This window comes from Rhinoraja longicauda, chromosome 9, assembly GCF_053455715.1.
Source record: "Rhinoraja longicauda isolate Sanriku21f chromosome 9, sRhiLon1.1, whole genome shotgun sequence".
Classification (NCBI taxonomy): Eukaryota; Metazoa; Chordata; class Chondrichthyes; order Rajiformes; family Arhynchobatidae; genus Rhinoraja; species Rhinoraja longicauda.
The window spans coordinates 43,053,225-43,067,914 of NC_135961.1; the positions used below are offsets into that span (position 1 = coordinate 43,053,225).

General features: G+C 44.3%; 1 protein-coding gene across 2 annotated transcripts in view; it reads left to right on the forward strand.

Moving 5' to 3' along the window:
• Nucleotides 1-14,690, forward strand: part of crim1 (cysteine rich transmembrane BMP regulator 1 (chordin-like)) — a 201,536-nt gene that overhangs the window by 162,765 nt on the left and 24,081 nt on the right. For both annotated transcript variants that reach the window (XM_078405327.1, XM_078405329.1), the window contains exons 9-10: nt 5,940-6,096; nt 9,877-9,998. In XM_078405327.1, the coding sequence (XP_078261453.1) occupies nt 5,940-6,096; nt 9,877-9,998 (279 nt within the window). The remainder of the gene's footprint in view (nt 1-5,939; nt 6,097-9,876; nt 9,999-14,690) is intronic.

The window sequence follows — 14,690 nt, forward strand, 5'->3', positions numbered from 1 at the left end:
TCCTGCTGAGTTACTCCAGCATTTTGTGCCTGCCTACGGATGTTGGCTAGGAATACAATTGGCGTGAGCTCCATGTGGTCAAATAGCTTGTCACTATTGTGGTCTGTCTGCCACAGATGAGGTAGGAAAGGGCACTTATTTCCCCACAAGGGATGACAGCAGTGTATACCATGCATAAATGCACTGCCATAACTCGCCAACACTACTTCAGCAGTGGTTCCCCAAACTTAGGACTTGCACCACCCAGAAAGAACAGCAGGCACGACCTTCGCCAGCAGCAAGTTCCCCTTCACAGTGTTGTTGGGTAGGCAGGATTTATTTCAAAGTGACACCTCACGTTGATTTGGAAATTAACCCTACCTCCCCAATCGTACTCTGTGAGCACCTTGGTCAGGACGGCATGGTGGCACAGCGGCAGAGTTGCTGCCTTACGGTGTCAGGGACCCGGTTTTGATTCTGACTACAGGTGCTTGTCTGTACGGAGTTTGTACGTTCTCCTCGTGACCTGCGTGGGTTTTCTCCAGGATCTCCAAAGACGTACAGGTTTGTAGGTTAATTGGATTGGTATAATTGTAAATTGACCCTAGTGTGTGCAGGATAATGTTAATGTGCGGGGATCGCTGGTCAGCGCCGACTCGATGGGCCGAAGGGCCTGTTTCCACCCTGTATCCCTAAACTAAACTAAAGGACCAATTCAAGAAAGTGTGTCAAGTTTAGGAGATAAGGCCAGCCTAGATTAACCACGATCATATTGAATGGTAGGGTAGGCTTAAGGGGCCCCTGGTGGCCTACTTGAGTTCTTGAAGAGCAGTTGAGGATGAGCAATAAATGCCGCAGCTCCTGCAATCCATGAGTGGATTTTAGAAAAGTAGGAAAAAGGTGAAAGTTGAAGCTCTCACCTGTAGAGTTTAAATATATTGCCAGAATCACCTCCATAAACATATCCAGGGAGTAGCTCTCAAAGTCATTAAATGTTTCATGAACTTACATGTCTTAAAAGGCATGAGGTAAATTTTATAGAGAAATGCGTACCATTGTTGAATATCCTCCGTCTTCTTAGGCTATGTTTCCTTTCTCTTGTTTAGTGCTATCTGTCTTAACGGTTGGCAATGAATATCCACTATTTCTCAGGCTGTATCTAACCCAGGGCCAGAATGTTTTGTTCAGAAACCAATAAAAATTCCATTCACCACATTTTATGGAATTCCTACAATACATTTTGTTAATTATCCTGCTGGAAGGATTCATTATGAGGACAATGGCCACCCTGAAGCAATTGATGGGGGTTGTTTTTATTTTACATTTTTAACATACTTAATGAATTTCTCTACGTATGCCTTAAAGGGACCCTTTATTTCTACACAGAGCTAGGCCCTGCAACCTCTGAACATGAAGGTTTCAGAGGGTAAAGAAATAAGTAAGATAAATCAGAGCATCCACCGTTGTGAGAGGATCAGGGCCAAGGAAGGAAAGGACTTTTAAAACATTTTGAGACTGCAGAGGCTGGAATCTGGAGCAAGAAACATTCTGCTGGAGGAACTCAGCGGGTCAAGCAGAACCAATGAACAGCATTGTGCAGGGAAATGGATGGTTTTGACTCAAAACGTCGACCATTCCCTTCCACCGATGGGTGCTGCTAATCTGCTGAGTTTCTGCAGCAAAGTGTTTGTTGCTTAGTGAAAAAATGTGGGCTAGATGTCCTGGTAGGAATGTGGTGCTGATGGCAAACCATCTCTTTGAACTGGTGATATATTTGTAATCATGGAGTTCCTATGGTGATGTTGGAAAGGAAAGCTTGAAGTGCGAGACTCAGTAGTGGTGATCTGCCATCAATTTGCACCTCTTGTATGTTTGTTGATATTGTTTATTTGTTTGACGAATGCCAATCCATGGAGCCAAGCAACTACCGCAAGGAGTTTCAACAAACCTGATGAAGCTAGAAATCCCAAATAGAAACAGAAAATGCTGGAAAAACTCAGCAGGTCAGGCCTCATCCATGGAAAGAGAAATAGAGCTAACATTGCGCGCCAGTGGCGCAGCGGTAGAGTTGCTGCCTTACAGCGAATGCAGCGCCGGAGACTCAGGTTCGATCCTGACTACGGGTGCCGTCTGTATGGAGTTTGTACGATCTCCCCGTGACCTGCGTGGGTTTTCTCCGACATCTTCGGTTTCCTCCCACACTCCAAAGACGTGCAGGTTTGTAGGTTAATTGACTGGGTAAATGTAAAAATTGTCCCTGGTGTGTGTAGGATAGTGTTAATGTGCGGGGATCGCTGGGCGGCGTGGACTTGGTGGGCCGAAAGGGCCTGTTTCCGCGCTGTAGAATCTAAATCTAAATTGCAGTGGGCACACAATCTGTGTTTGGATCCCCCAACATAGAGGAGAAACCAAACACAGATTGCAGTATACTAGATTGGAAGAAGTGCAAATGAAACACTGTTTCACCTGGAAAGACTGTTTGGGTCCCTGGTGAGAAAGGAAGAGTGCGACTATTCCTGTGCCATGCCTGAGCCTGGTGATGGGAGAGCTCCCGGCACAATGGAAGTGTTCCAAAAAGAGTTGGAAAGAACACCATGGTAAAAATTGGCTGCACCCAATTATTGGCCTTTGTAAGCCTCGGCAGGAGAACCCAACCCAACTCAACCCCATGGGACAGGTGGAGACACAGAATCATACTGCAGGGAAACAGGTCCTTCAGCTCACCACATTCATGCTGACAATTTTGCCCATCTACATGAATCCCATTTGTCCACATCCATATCCTTCTGAACGTTGTAGAAACAAGGAACTGCAAATGCTGGTTTTACAAAAAAAAAGGCACAAAGTGCTGGAATAAATCAGCAGGTCAGGCAGCATCTCTGGAGAACATGGATTGGTGATGTTTTGGGTCAGGACCCTTACCTCCTCCTTTGCCTTCACTCAGGAACCCCAGCATTCCTTCCAGGTGAGACAGAGGTTCACGTGCACCTCCTCTAACCTCAACTACACAATCTGGTGTTGCCGACGTGGCCTCCTGTGCATCGGCGAGACCAAGGATAGACTCGGCGATCACTTCGCTGAGCATTTGCGCTCGGTCCACCAGGCAGGCGTACCAGTTCACCCAGTTGCTAACAATTTAAACTCCCGTTCTGATGCCCATAGTGACCTTTCTGTCCTGGGCCTCCTTCATTGTCAGAGTGAGGTCATACGCAAACTGGAGAAAAAGCACCTGATATTCTGCTTGAGTAGCTTACAATCCAACGGTATGAATATTGAATTCTCCAATTATAGGTACCGCTACAAACCACCCCCCCTCCCAATCTTTCTCCCCTATATCCCCATTCTTCCCCACCCCTCACCATGTCCAACCTGGATGCATTTCTTTCTCCCATCTTCCTTTACCTGCCTTTCTTCCTCTGGCTACACAACCTTTCACACTATCCTTTGTTCAACCATTTGCCTATGAGAAGCCCCGCTCGCCTGTGTTCACCTAGTACTTGCCATGCTTTGTCCTGCCCCTCTTCTCTTCCAACTTTATTCCCCCCCACCCACCCATCCCTATAATCAGTCCGAAGAAGGATTCTGACCCGAAACATCACCTATCCAAGTTCTCCAGAGATGCTGGCCTGACCTGCTGAGTTAATCCATCACTTTGTGTTTCTTTTGCACCTTGTCTATTTAAGAGACTGTCTAAAAGCCTTGTCTGTCTAAAACCTCTTATGCGTAACATTTGTATCTCACTCCACCACCTTCCTGACAGTATAAACAACATTCTGTGCAAAAGACTAACTTCTCACATTCCCAGTAAATCTTCCTTTGACCTTGTTTTTAATACCCTTACCATGAGGAAAAGGTCTTGTCCTTCCATCCTATGTCTCTCAGAATCTTTTCTGCTTCTCTCAGGTCACCCCTCAGCCTATTTCACTCTAGGGAAAACAGGCCCAGCCCATTCATCTCTACCCATGACTAAAGTCCTCCAATTCCAAGCAATATCTTAGTGAATGTCATCTGTACTCTGTCCAGTGCAACTATGTTCTTCTGTTAGTGTGGCAACCACACTTCTAGTTTGGCCTAACCAATGTTTTATAAAGTTTGTACCCAAACATCCCAACTCTTATTGGCCATAAGGAATGTGTCCTTCACTTTCCATAAAAGCCAGCAAGAGTTATAGACAGGAGAAGGATTTGAGATAGAAGATCGGCCATGTTTGAATGGATTGAGCTCGAAAGAGACAGAGCCTGGCCAGGTAGGGTGCTCCGTAGAGGGCGCCATAACTGAGGCCAGCAGCAAGGAGTTTGAATTAGCCATAGTATGATGCTTAATATACTGTAGTAGACAGTGCATAATGTAGCCAATGTCATTGAGTCATACAGCACGGAAACAGGCCTTTCATCCATGCTGACCAAGATACCCCATTACACTAGTCCCACCTGCCTGCGTTTTTGGTCCATATCCCTCTAACCTTTCCCATCATAAGAAAATTCAAATGGAAATCATCATATATATTAAAGTGCAAAGGTATACCCATATTTTTTTTTTCTTTTCATTTACATGACGTGGACCTGCATTTATTGCCCAATGCCACATGCCTTTGAGAAGATAGTGGTGAACCACCATGGTCCTTCTGGTAACGGTACTCCTTCAATGCAGAGAGTTCCAGGATTTAGAAACAACAGTGGTGAAGGAACAGAGGTGTATTTTCAAGTGAGGGCAGGAGATTGAACTTGGTGATAAAAATACCCCCATTACCAATGTGGTGCCAGAGATCACAAGTATTGTTCCAAAGTTACTCTTGGCAGGGTGTTTGTTCTGTGGCTTTCCCGCATGGTGAGATTTGGACTAAAATACTGGTGGGCCAGGGAAGGGAAGGGGGTGGGATGGTGTATGAAAAAGAAAGCAACGGAATGAAATCTTTGCTATTGCACATTGAGGAAATGAAACAGAGGCGTTATATCCATGAAAGATTCCAGGCATATAATTGAAAAAGAGCAGTCAGTTCTTCTAAGGTCATGGACAACATTCTTCTCCCAGCCCACGCCAGCAAATAAAATTATCTCTGTGTTGATTGTTACTTGTGGGAATTTTCTGAATCAAATTAGCTGTCAGCTTTGCCTAAAAAAACAGAATTTGCTGGAAATGTTCAGCAGGTCAGGCAGTATTCCTAGGAATGGAAACAGTTCATGTTTCAGAGTGAATTGAATCCTGCCCTCACTCTCTCTAGATTTTCTATATGATCTGCTATGTATTTCCAGCATTAATTAATTTATTTCATCTTTCCTGTGTGTACTATGGCAATGGTTTTTGGCATAAAATGTGTTGCAGAATTACAGCTTTCTTAAGTCCCAAGGCATTTAAATGGCTGGGAGGTGGAGGAGAGAGAACTAAAGTGAGACACAAGCAGACTTGCTAAGAGGAGCAGGCCAATTATAGATTACAGAGAGAAACAGAGTTTACGTTTCAGATCTGGTGAAAGGCCATTGATCTAAAATGTTAACTCTCCTTCCCTTTCCACAGATTCTACCTGACCTTCTAAGCTATTCCAGCATTCTCAGCTTGCACAGAGGCCGGAGGCAGAAGAGACTTCAGATGCTGGAATGTTGAGTGAAAACAAAGTGCTGGAGGAATTCAGCAGGTCAGGCAGCATCTATGTAGGGAATGAACAGATGGCATTTAAGCTCAGGAGAAGGGTCCCGACCCAAACCACCATCTGTCCATTCCCTTCCCAGATGTTGCCTGACCCACTGAGTCCCCTCCTGTGCTTTAGTTTTCACAGAGGTTCTAGTAATTATACTAAAAGTCAAAATTGATTCCTGTAAGGCAACAGTAACTGCCTCTCATTGGCCATGAAAGACTTTGGTTCTTCCCAAGGTTATAAAGGACTCTATACAAATGCAATCCTTTCCTTTCAATGGCATCTGATCTGTGACCTTGTGTTTTATCTCGTTTTGTCTTAATTGCAGGAGAGGAGCTTTGTACAGGCCTGATCTCAGGCTGTGGTTTGGACTGTCCCTTTGGCCTGCAGACTGATGTACACGGCTGCGAAATCTGCCAGTGTCGGGCACGACCAAAGAAGTGCAAGCCCGCTGTGTGCGACAAGTACTGTCCGTTCGGATACACGTAAGTGCTTTCTTACTAATATGACCTTGTATTTCCCAAAACTGACACAGTGAAATAAGAGAGATATCAAGGCACTGGCTGGGGTGGGTGAGTAAAGCTGGCAGCATTGTTTCAGGTGCAGGATTATTTCCCTTTCTGTTGAGGATGGTCAGTAGTAATTTGCAAAGTGTCATATATTAGAGCTGATGCTCACTTTATTTTTTTTTACTGTGTGAGTTATTGTCCATCTCTTAATGTCTTTCATATCTTTGTGCACATGACAGACAGTTTAATTACTCCTCGAGCCTGGCCTGTAATAAATATCTCAGGCTTTTTGGTAGTTTGCATCAAATATGCATCTAAAAGACTAATTTTCATGAATCGTACACGGTGTTAGTTTAGGATGTCATAGAGTCCTACGGTGTGGGTATAGGCCCTTCGGCCCAACTTGCCCACGCTCACCAACATGACTCATCTGCCTGCGTTTGGCCCATAACCTTCTAAACCTATCCTATCCATGTACCTGCGTAAATTTGTAAACAGTGTGATAGTACCTATGTAGGGGCTTGCAGACAATTGATGGGTTAGTGTTTTGCAAAGAATTGATGAGGTTATAGAATCATCGGGTCATACAGTGTGGAAACAGGCCCTTTGTCTGAACTTGCCCACGCCAACCAACATGCCCCATCTACACTAGTCCCACTTGCCTGCGTTTGGCACATATCCCTCTAAGCTTATTCTTTCCATGTGCCTGTCTAAATGTTTCTTAGACTCTTAGGAAAAATGCATTAAACTGAAAAGAATACAAAAAGGATTTACAAGGATAGTACAAGGTCTGGAGCTTTTGAGTCATAAGGAGAAGCCAATAGGCTGGGTCTTTTTTTCCCTGGAGCGCAGGAGGCTAAGGGGTGACCTTAAGAAATTATGAGGGGCACAGATAAGGTGAACAGCAATGGTCTTTTTCACCGAATAAAGGATTCTTCCCAAATCCCAGGGAGTTAAACTTCTGGAAGTAATAGTCACTTGTAAAGACTCATTATTCAGAATCTTCAGCAAATCAGGGAACAGGAGAGCCTACCATTTGAAGAAATATATTTTTCAAAGGCTGCCATTCCTATCTCCCAGCTGCCAAACTGCAGACTTCTTGAAGGATTTTTTTTGTTGTTGTTGCTGTATTTCAACACAAACTTATTCAGGAATTTTAGTCAGCATGGACGAGTTGAATCAAAAGGCCAGATTCTGTGCTGCATTACTCTATGGCTCTATTAGCCTCATGGTTTTACATAAAGCATTAAACAAAGAAGAATGTGCATTATTCGTTATTGTGCTTTGGAAACTGTTTACCTGTAATAAACAGGTAGAATAAACATATTTCTCTATGACACAGGAGGAGGCCATTTGGCCCATTGAGCCTGTACCAGCTCTCCATCTCCCTAGTTTTTTTCCTGTAATCTCTCTTTCATGCACACCAACTCCACCATGAAGCACCTACCACCCACGCACACTCAGGGTAATTTGCAGTAACCAATTATCCCACCAGCCAGCATGGCTTTGGGATACACAAGGATACCAGTGCATGAGGGGTAAACCCACACAAGCACAGGGAGCACGTGCGAACTCCACACCCCAGAGGTTTGGATTGAACTTGGGTCACTGGAGTGGAAAGGCAACAGTTGTACTTGCAGTGTCACCTTGGCTGCAGCAAAATTAAACGTAAAATTGAAAGCAACAGCAGCAGAGTTAGGCCATTCAGTCCCGCGTGCCTGCTCTACATTTGAGTTCGATCATGCCTCATCTTTTACCTCAGTGCCTTTTCCTGCAGTAATCCAATATTCCTTCCTTCCCAAAATATCTGTCCTGCAGTTATTACTACCAGCTTGCTCCCAGGTGTTGCTAATAGGCACCTGGTTATATATTTTTGCCCACGGCAGCCCCATGTACATTGTGTTGTTGTGCCCCTGGTACTGAGCACACAGCAGTGATGAAACCAAGGGCTTGCTTGGGTCTTGAAAAATCAGCAGAACACCATGTGGTGCATTTACTCACTGAACCATCACACGGACATTTCTTTCTTTTCAATGAAGCAAAAGCAAGCAGAGGGGTTTAGCAGACATCACTGTTATCAGCGCTCAGATCATGAGCCGTGCCTAAGCTGGGTAATTATTTAATAATAAAAGATAGGATCTCAATGTGGTCGTGAATGCCTGTGATTTAGGGAGAAGTCAAGATTGGCAGATACATGCACAACAGGCTGAGGCAAACTCAGTTGTGTTACTACCCAGGCTCTCAAAAGAGAAATATTTACCACGAGACAGTTGTTTTCAAGAATGGTATTTTGGCAGGCTCTTCAAGCATTGATGCCATTGCAGAGAAACCCACATCAGCCCTTCCCCAATCTCAATATGCACAGTTTTACTCTGCTTAGCTCCAATCGGGGCCTGGAACCCTCGGTGACCTTTCCTTCCCAGGGCAGGGACAAGAGTTGAAGCTGCCTTTGAAAGGCCACTGAACTCAGTTATGTGAGAGAGAGAGAGAGAGAGAGAGAGAGAGAGAGAGAGAGAGAGAGAGAGAGAGAGAGAGAGAGAGAGAGAGAGAGAGAGAGAGAGAGAGAGAAGAGAGAGAGAGAGAGAGAGAGAGAGAGAGAGAGAGAGAGAGAGAGAGAGAGACACATTCATGCAGCACACACAGGCGCACACGCACATGTGTGTGTGCATACACATACATGAATGCATGCATGTAAACACACATTCATATTCGCGCCACATGCGCACAGACACACATGCGTGCACACACACAACGCCACAGTCACTGGAGTATTATTCTTTACTAGTCACAGCTGAAGTTATTCCAGCTTGTCCACACCGATAAATGCAAAATACTAATAACAGGCAATCTAATTCTCTCCAACATAATCATCATTGATAATCTTTCTCAAATGTAATAACTAAATTCCTACCTTTCTCTACGTTGGTAATATTTTATGTACTCCCCTGTTTAAAATCTCTGCCATCTGAACCCCTTCCAGATCTCAACCACTCTGAAAATAAGTGATCCAGTTATAATATTCCTTCTTGTCAAGGGAAATGTTCAAAACCAGGACCAGTTTTTTGAAAGGGTAGGAAAGTAACTAGAGAATCATTGACCTGAAGATGTGGATTGGTCTGAAGAAGGGATCCGATCTGAAACATCGCCAAAGTGCTGAGTTACTACAGCACTTTGTGTTATGATCCAAAGTAATTGTTGGAGGAAGCGCAAGTGTATTTTCTATGCAGTGGGTTGTTGCACTGGGATACATAGCTCAATCCAAATTCAATGGTACCAAACTCAATGGTGCCTTGCAAAAGGAGCCAGGAAACATGCTGGAGTGTGGATAAAGGGAGTTGGTAGGACTCCACCATTCCTCCTTCTTAGTTTATTGGCCTTTGCTCATCACCTCCTCACTGGGGTAGGCAACTGGGTTTGAACAAACTAGGTTCAGATATCATTAAAGATGGGCAATAAATGCTGGTTTACTAATAACACCCACATCCCAAAAATCAAAAGAAAATCCCTGCACGTGTGATACTGCGATCATGAGACCTTTTGTTACCCTATCCTCTGCCTTTCAATTGGCAAATCAAGGCTACAGCAAGCTGTAATGCAAATTCCCAGTGGCTTGGATCTGAGACTCTAACCGCGGGTTTGGAATTTTGAAAGCAATTTGCTGGACTGCAGATCCTTTCTGGGGAAATATATTCATCAGGTTTTACAGGCTGGACATGATAGTTTGGGAATTCATTCTATCTTTGCTTCTCAAAACAGAAAGAACAAACATGGCTGTGATATCTGTCGCTGCAAGAAGTGCCCTGATCGCCCGTGTGACAAGTATTGTCCAATGGGGTTCGAGCAGGACGTATTTGGCTGCCTTATCTGCAAATGCAGAGGTAGGGGAGCTAATTGCTTTTATCTGGTGTATTGAGCCGTTATTGCACTGGTCCTGAGGAAGGAGACAATAATTGCCAAGGGAATCCCAATTTTTCTGAGGCCGAAGGAAAATTGTAGTGTCGGCTCTGGTGTTAATTAAGATAGTCATCTTCAGCAAAGGCACCTTTCCTGGAAGGGTTTTGATTGTATCCAACTCCCTCAAGGGAAGTGGAGAGCATTAGCTAATCACTCACACTGCATATGTACCATTTACATAGTGCAGACTGCCTTTCAGGAAGTCATTGGCGTGCAGGTAAGTGAAACAATTGAGAATTCCATTGAGAGGTTACATGCTGACAGTATTTTTTTATTTTGTATTAGTAGATTGATTGTGTGAGTAACAAGCCATTGCTGCTGAATCCAAACTCAACAGCTAATATGCCAGAGGCCGGTGAGGTGATAGTTACTCGGACTCTGGCAACCATTGTAAGCTAAACAACTTTCAGCTCCTCGTCCTTGTTTTCAAATCCCACCACCTCCCTATATCAGTTACCTTCGTCCTTCTGAGATTACTGTGACTCTGTTTCTGTCCTCTACAACACGCCTGATTTTTAATTGCTCCAGCATTGTCAGCCTAATGCTTTAGAATGTTCTCCCTAAAGTTCCCTGCTTTCCCACCTCACCCTCTGCCTTTAAGACATTTCTTAAAACCTCATTCCTGGACTGCGAATTGGGAGCCTGAAGCAAGCCCTTTGAGCTTCATTCACGACAATCTTTGATGATCCGCTACCTCAATAGATACTATATTTCTGCTCTGTCCCTGTGCCATGTAATGCCTCTTGTGTCCAGGGCACTTAACCTTATGCGACTCTGTGTCGAATTTTGTTTGATCACACCTTGGTACATTTTACAGATACAAGATGCCTGTTCAATAGAAGTTGTTGTGAGTCGGGGCAGTGAGGAGAGACCAAATACCTGATGCTACGAGAGTGTAGCAAGGGGCAGTCACATCAACTGTGTTTAGTGCCAATTTTGATTAATCCCCAAAATGTTCTCTAAACCTCCGTGGAATAGACAAATTGCAAACATGTGGCCATGCCAGCGCTGCGAGCTAATTCTGCCGTAAGGTCTTTGACGGGATGTTTTTCATTTAATTGTTGCACATTAGCTGGGAGCCTTCCCTGCTGCAGAGCAAGGATGAGAAGCGTTCACTGTGCATGATGATTCCTGTTTTATTTGCACCATGCCAAGTCAAATTTAATTTTAAACATCTGCTGTTGAGCCTCGCTCTCCGAAACCCCTCCTGAGGCAGGAATAAGTACCCAAGCAGATGTGTTTACATTCCCTTCCACGTTAAGGGAAGATTTAATAGTTCTACGTTTCTTTGGATTTTGTCAGAGGCAAGCTGATTTAGATTGATAGGAAAGGGTTCTTCAATAAGCTAGGGTACTGTGCGGACATAGGACTTGGTCTCTGGAACTGATTCGCAACGTTGCTGAGAACTATATTCTGCACTCTGTATCTTCCCCTTCGTTCTATCTATTGTACCTGAGTTTGACATGATTGTATTTATGAATAGTATTATCTGATCTGGTAGGATAGCAGCAAAACAAAACTTTTCACTACACAAGTGACAAAAATAAACCTAAAACTAACTGGACAGCAGAGAATGCATGATTTGTGGTTGGCAAATATTCTAAAAGGGAATATGATAAGATTTTTTAAGCATAATGCTCTGATAATGATCTGGAATATGTCAGAAAAGGTGCTGGAAGTGACAAGTGAATTAGATTATCACACTGAAATCTGTATGTGTGGGCAATGTGAATTAACTGGGTAGAAAGGGGCAAGATTCACTGAATGGCCTCCTTGTGTGCTGTAGGAGAATGGGGAGGGAGGGAGACGAGCTTTAGACAACAACGCCCACCCATTTCCATTGGAAAAGCCTTGCAGGTTTTCTATTTACATTTTCCAGGCGTTCTTAAAGGAGAATGTTTCAGAATGTCCTTGACCTCTAATTGACCTGAAGGTATGTGGAGAGTAATTGCACCTCTAATTAATCACAGGATGTGGCTGAAGAATATTTAGCCTCGAATTGATCCTCAAGATGAGCCTACTCTCAGCAATTAGACGTTGAGGTTAAAGGGACAACCCATTCCAGAAGCAGAAGGCAGGGACAAACCTAGCACTCTCACAGAGAGTTACTACAGAGAGAGAAAAGGGTGAGAGGAAAGGGTGAGGCTGTGGAGTGGAGCGTATAATTTAAAAGGTAAAGATCTGTGACAGAGTGAAAGGCAGGAGTAATTGAATGAATAAAGTGTGGCTGTGCAAGGTAAAATGACACTTGATGTCCTCTGTCTCTTGATGAAGGAGTCTGAGCTGAGGCAGTAGCAGTTGGAGGCACGTGGGCCAAGGGATTGGAGAATGTTCAGTGCTGGTGGAGATGCAGTCATTTTGAGGAGAGTCCGTGCCTAGAGGGGAAGTGGGAGCGGGTAAAGAGAAATATGATGGAAGAAAGAAGGCATCACAGTGTATCCCTGTGCGTGACCCAATTCCAATGTCTCCAAGGAGCCTGCCAGCACTCACTTTTAATCACTTGGACCTCTACTGCAAATCAGAAATTATTTAGGTCACTTGATCAGGGACTCTCCAAACAACAGAATATTTCAATGAAATAACTTGGAATGTGTGCATGCAAAGTATTTAATATTAAAGTGCTTTTAGAAGTGACCTACTGGATTGTTCTACTCTCTGGGGAAGGGGAACTTCCAGCTCTCAATCGTTATCTGGTTGATTCATAAGGGGGCAGTATTTGATTCGATACCCCTTATGATCAAATAAGATTCAGCGTTGGCTCTCACACTGGGACATGGTCAGCTAGGCGTACCTGTGAACCATAACAAATAGATACAGGGCTAAGCCATTTGGCCCTTTAGTCCCATCCCTCCTCCATTCAAAACTTTTGCAATATCTCCATGTCCTACCCGTCTCCATACTCCTGCATTTCTCTTCAATATTAAGCTGACCCTTCGGCCTCTAATCCAAACCTCTGCTGGAAACTTTTGAAAAGGAAGTCGGATTATAAGACTGTTGAAACAAACAAAAAAAATCAGATGGTGGTTACTGCACAAAAGGACACAATAAGCTGGAATAAATCAGCTGGTCATGCATCATCCCTGGAGAACAAGGATAGGTAACATTTGAGACCGAGGGGAAGAGAGAAAGCTGGAAAGGGGGAGAGGCAGGTCCTGTGTGGCAGATAATAGGTCGACGCAGGCGAGAGAGGGGGGGTTTTGATAGGCAGGTGAGGGACGGCATGGTGGCGCAGCGGTAGAGCTGCTGCCGTACAGCGCTTTCAGCAGAGCCCTGGGTTCAATCCCGACTACGGGTGCTGTCTGTACGGACGTTTTACGTTCTCCCCATGACCGAGTGGGTTTTTCTCCAAGATGTTCGGTTTCCTCCCACACACTAAGGGTGTACAGGCTTGTGGGTTAATTGGCTTGGTAGAAATATAAATTGTCCCTAGTGTGTGTAGGATAGTGATAATGTGTGGGGATCGCAGACTCGGTGGGCCGATGGGCCTGTTTCCGTGCTGTATCTCTGAACTAAACTAAAAAAGATGGAACAAATGCCAAAGATAAGAACCCACGGAAGGTGTGAGTCAGGTTTGAAGAGTTGTGTATTATAAAGACAAAGGGTGGAAATTGGCAGGGTGGGGTGGAGGGGAGAAATCAGTGGGAGCCCAATTGGGTGAGGGGGGGTAGTTTGGGGAGAAAAGGGGGGTTGTTAGGAAAGGTTACCTAAAATCAGAGAATTAAATGTTCATACCGTTGGGTTGTAAGCTACCCAAGCGGAATATAAGGTGCTGTTCCTCCAGTTTGTGTGTGCCTTCAGGAGGAGGGGGCCCAGGACAGAAAGGTCAGAATGGGAAGGGGAGTTAAAGTGGTTAACAACAGGGAGATCTAGTAGGCCTTGGCGGATGAAGCACAAGCGTTCGCCGAAATGGTCGCCGAGTCTACGTTTGGTCTCGCTGATATACAGGAAGCCACATTGGGACTATGTTCTCAGAAGTAATTTTACAGAGTAAGAGTTAAGTGCCATTGATTAATTTATTGCTTCCCCTTTTGTCTCACTTGAGGATTTGTGTGGGTGTGTGTACATTCCTGCCCCATGTTGGATATGTGAAGCACAGTTCCTCAAATGACAACATGAAGCCCCTCAAACAGTTAAAACTGAAAGGGACAGTGAGGAAATATGTTTGGCAGCCAAATGTTCCGATGCATCAGTTCAGCACAATAAACACATGGGATTTTGGACTGAGCTGTTTTGTCGAGCAATTGTTTTCAGTAACTTAAATGTCACCACAGTCAATAGGAAGCTTTCCTACAGATTCCCACCCTAGCACCCGGTTAGCAGCAAAGCCACTCATCCACTACAGAGATTAAACCCGTAATGACTGTCAGCAGATCGATAGGTGTGAGGAGTCCCAATAGTGTGGTGCAGAAGAGGTATTGGTTTATTAATGTCAGTGCAAAAATATTGTTTGTGTGCTATCCAGTCAAATCATGTGATACATGAGTACAATTAAACCATACACAAGCACAACAGGTTGTGCAAAAAGAAGTATACCAGAGTCTGAGGTGAAGTGTAGTGTAGTCTGAAGTGTAGCATTACAATTATTGAGAAAGTGCAGATTTTCTTTAAAGTGCATG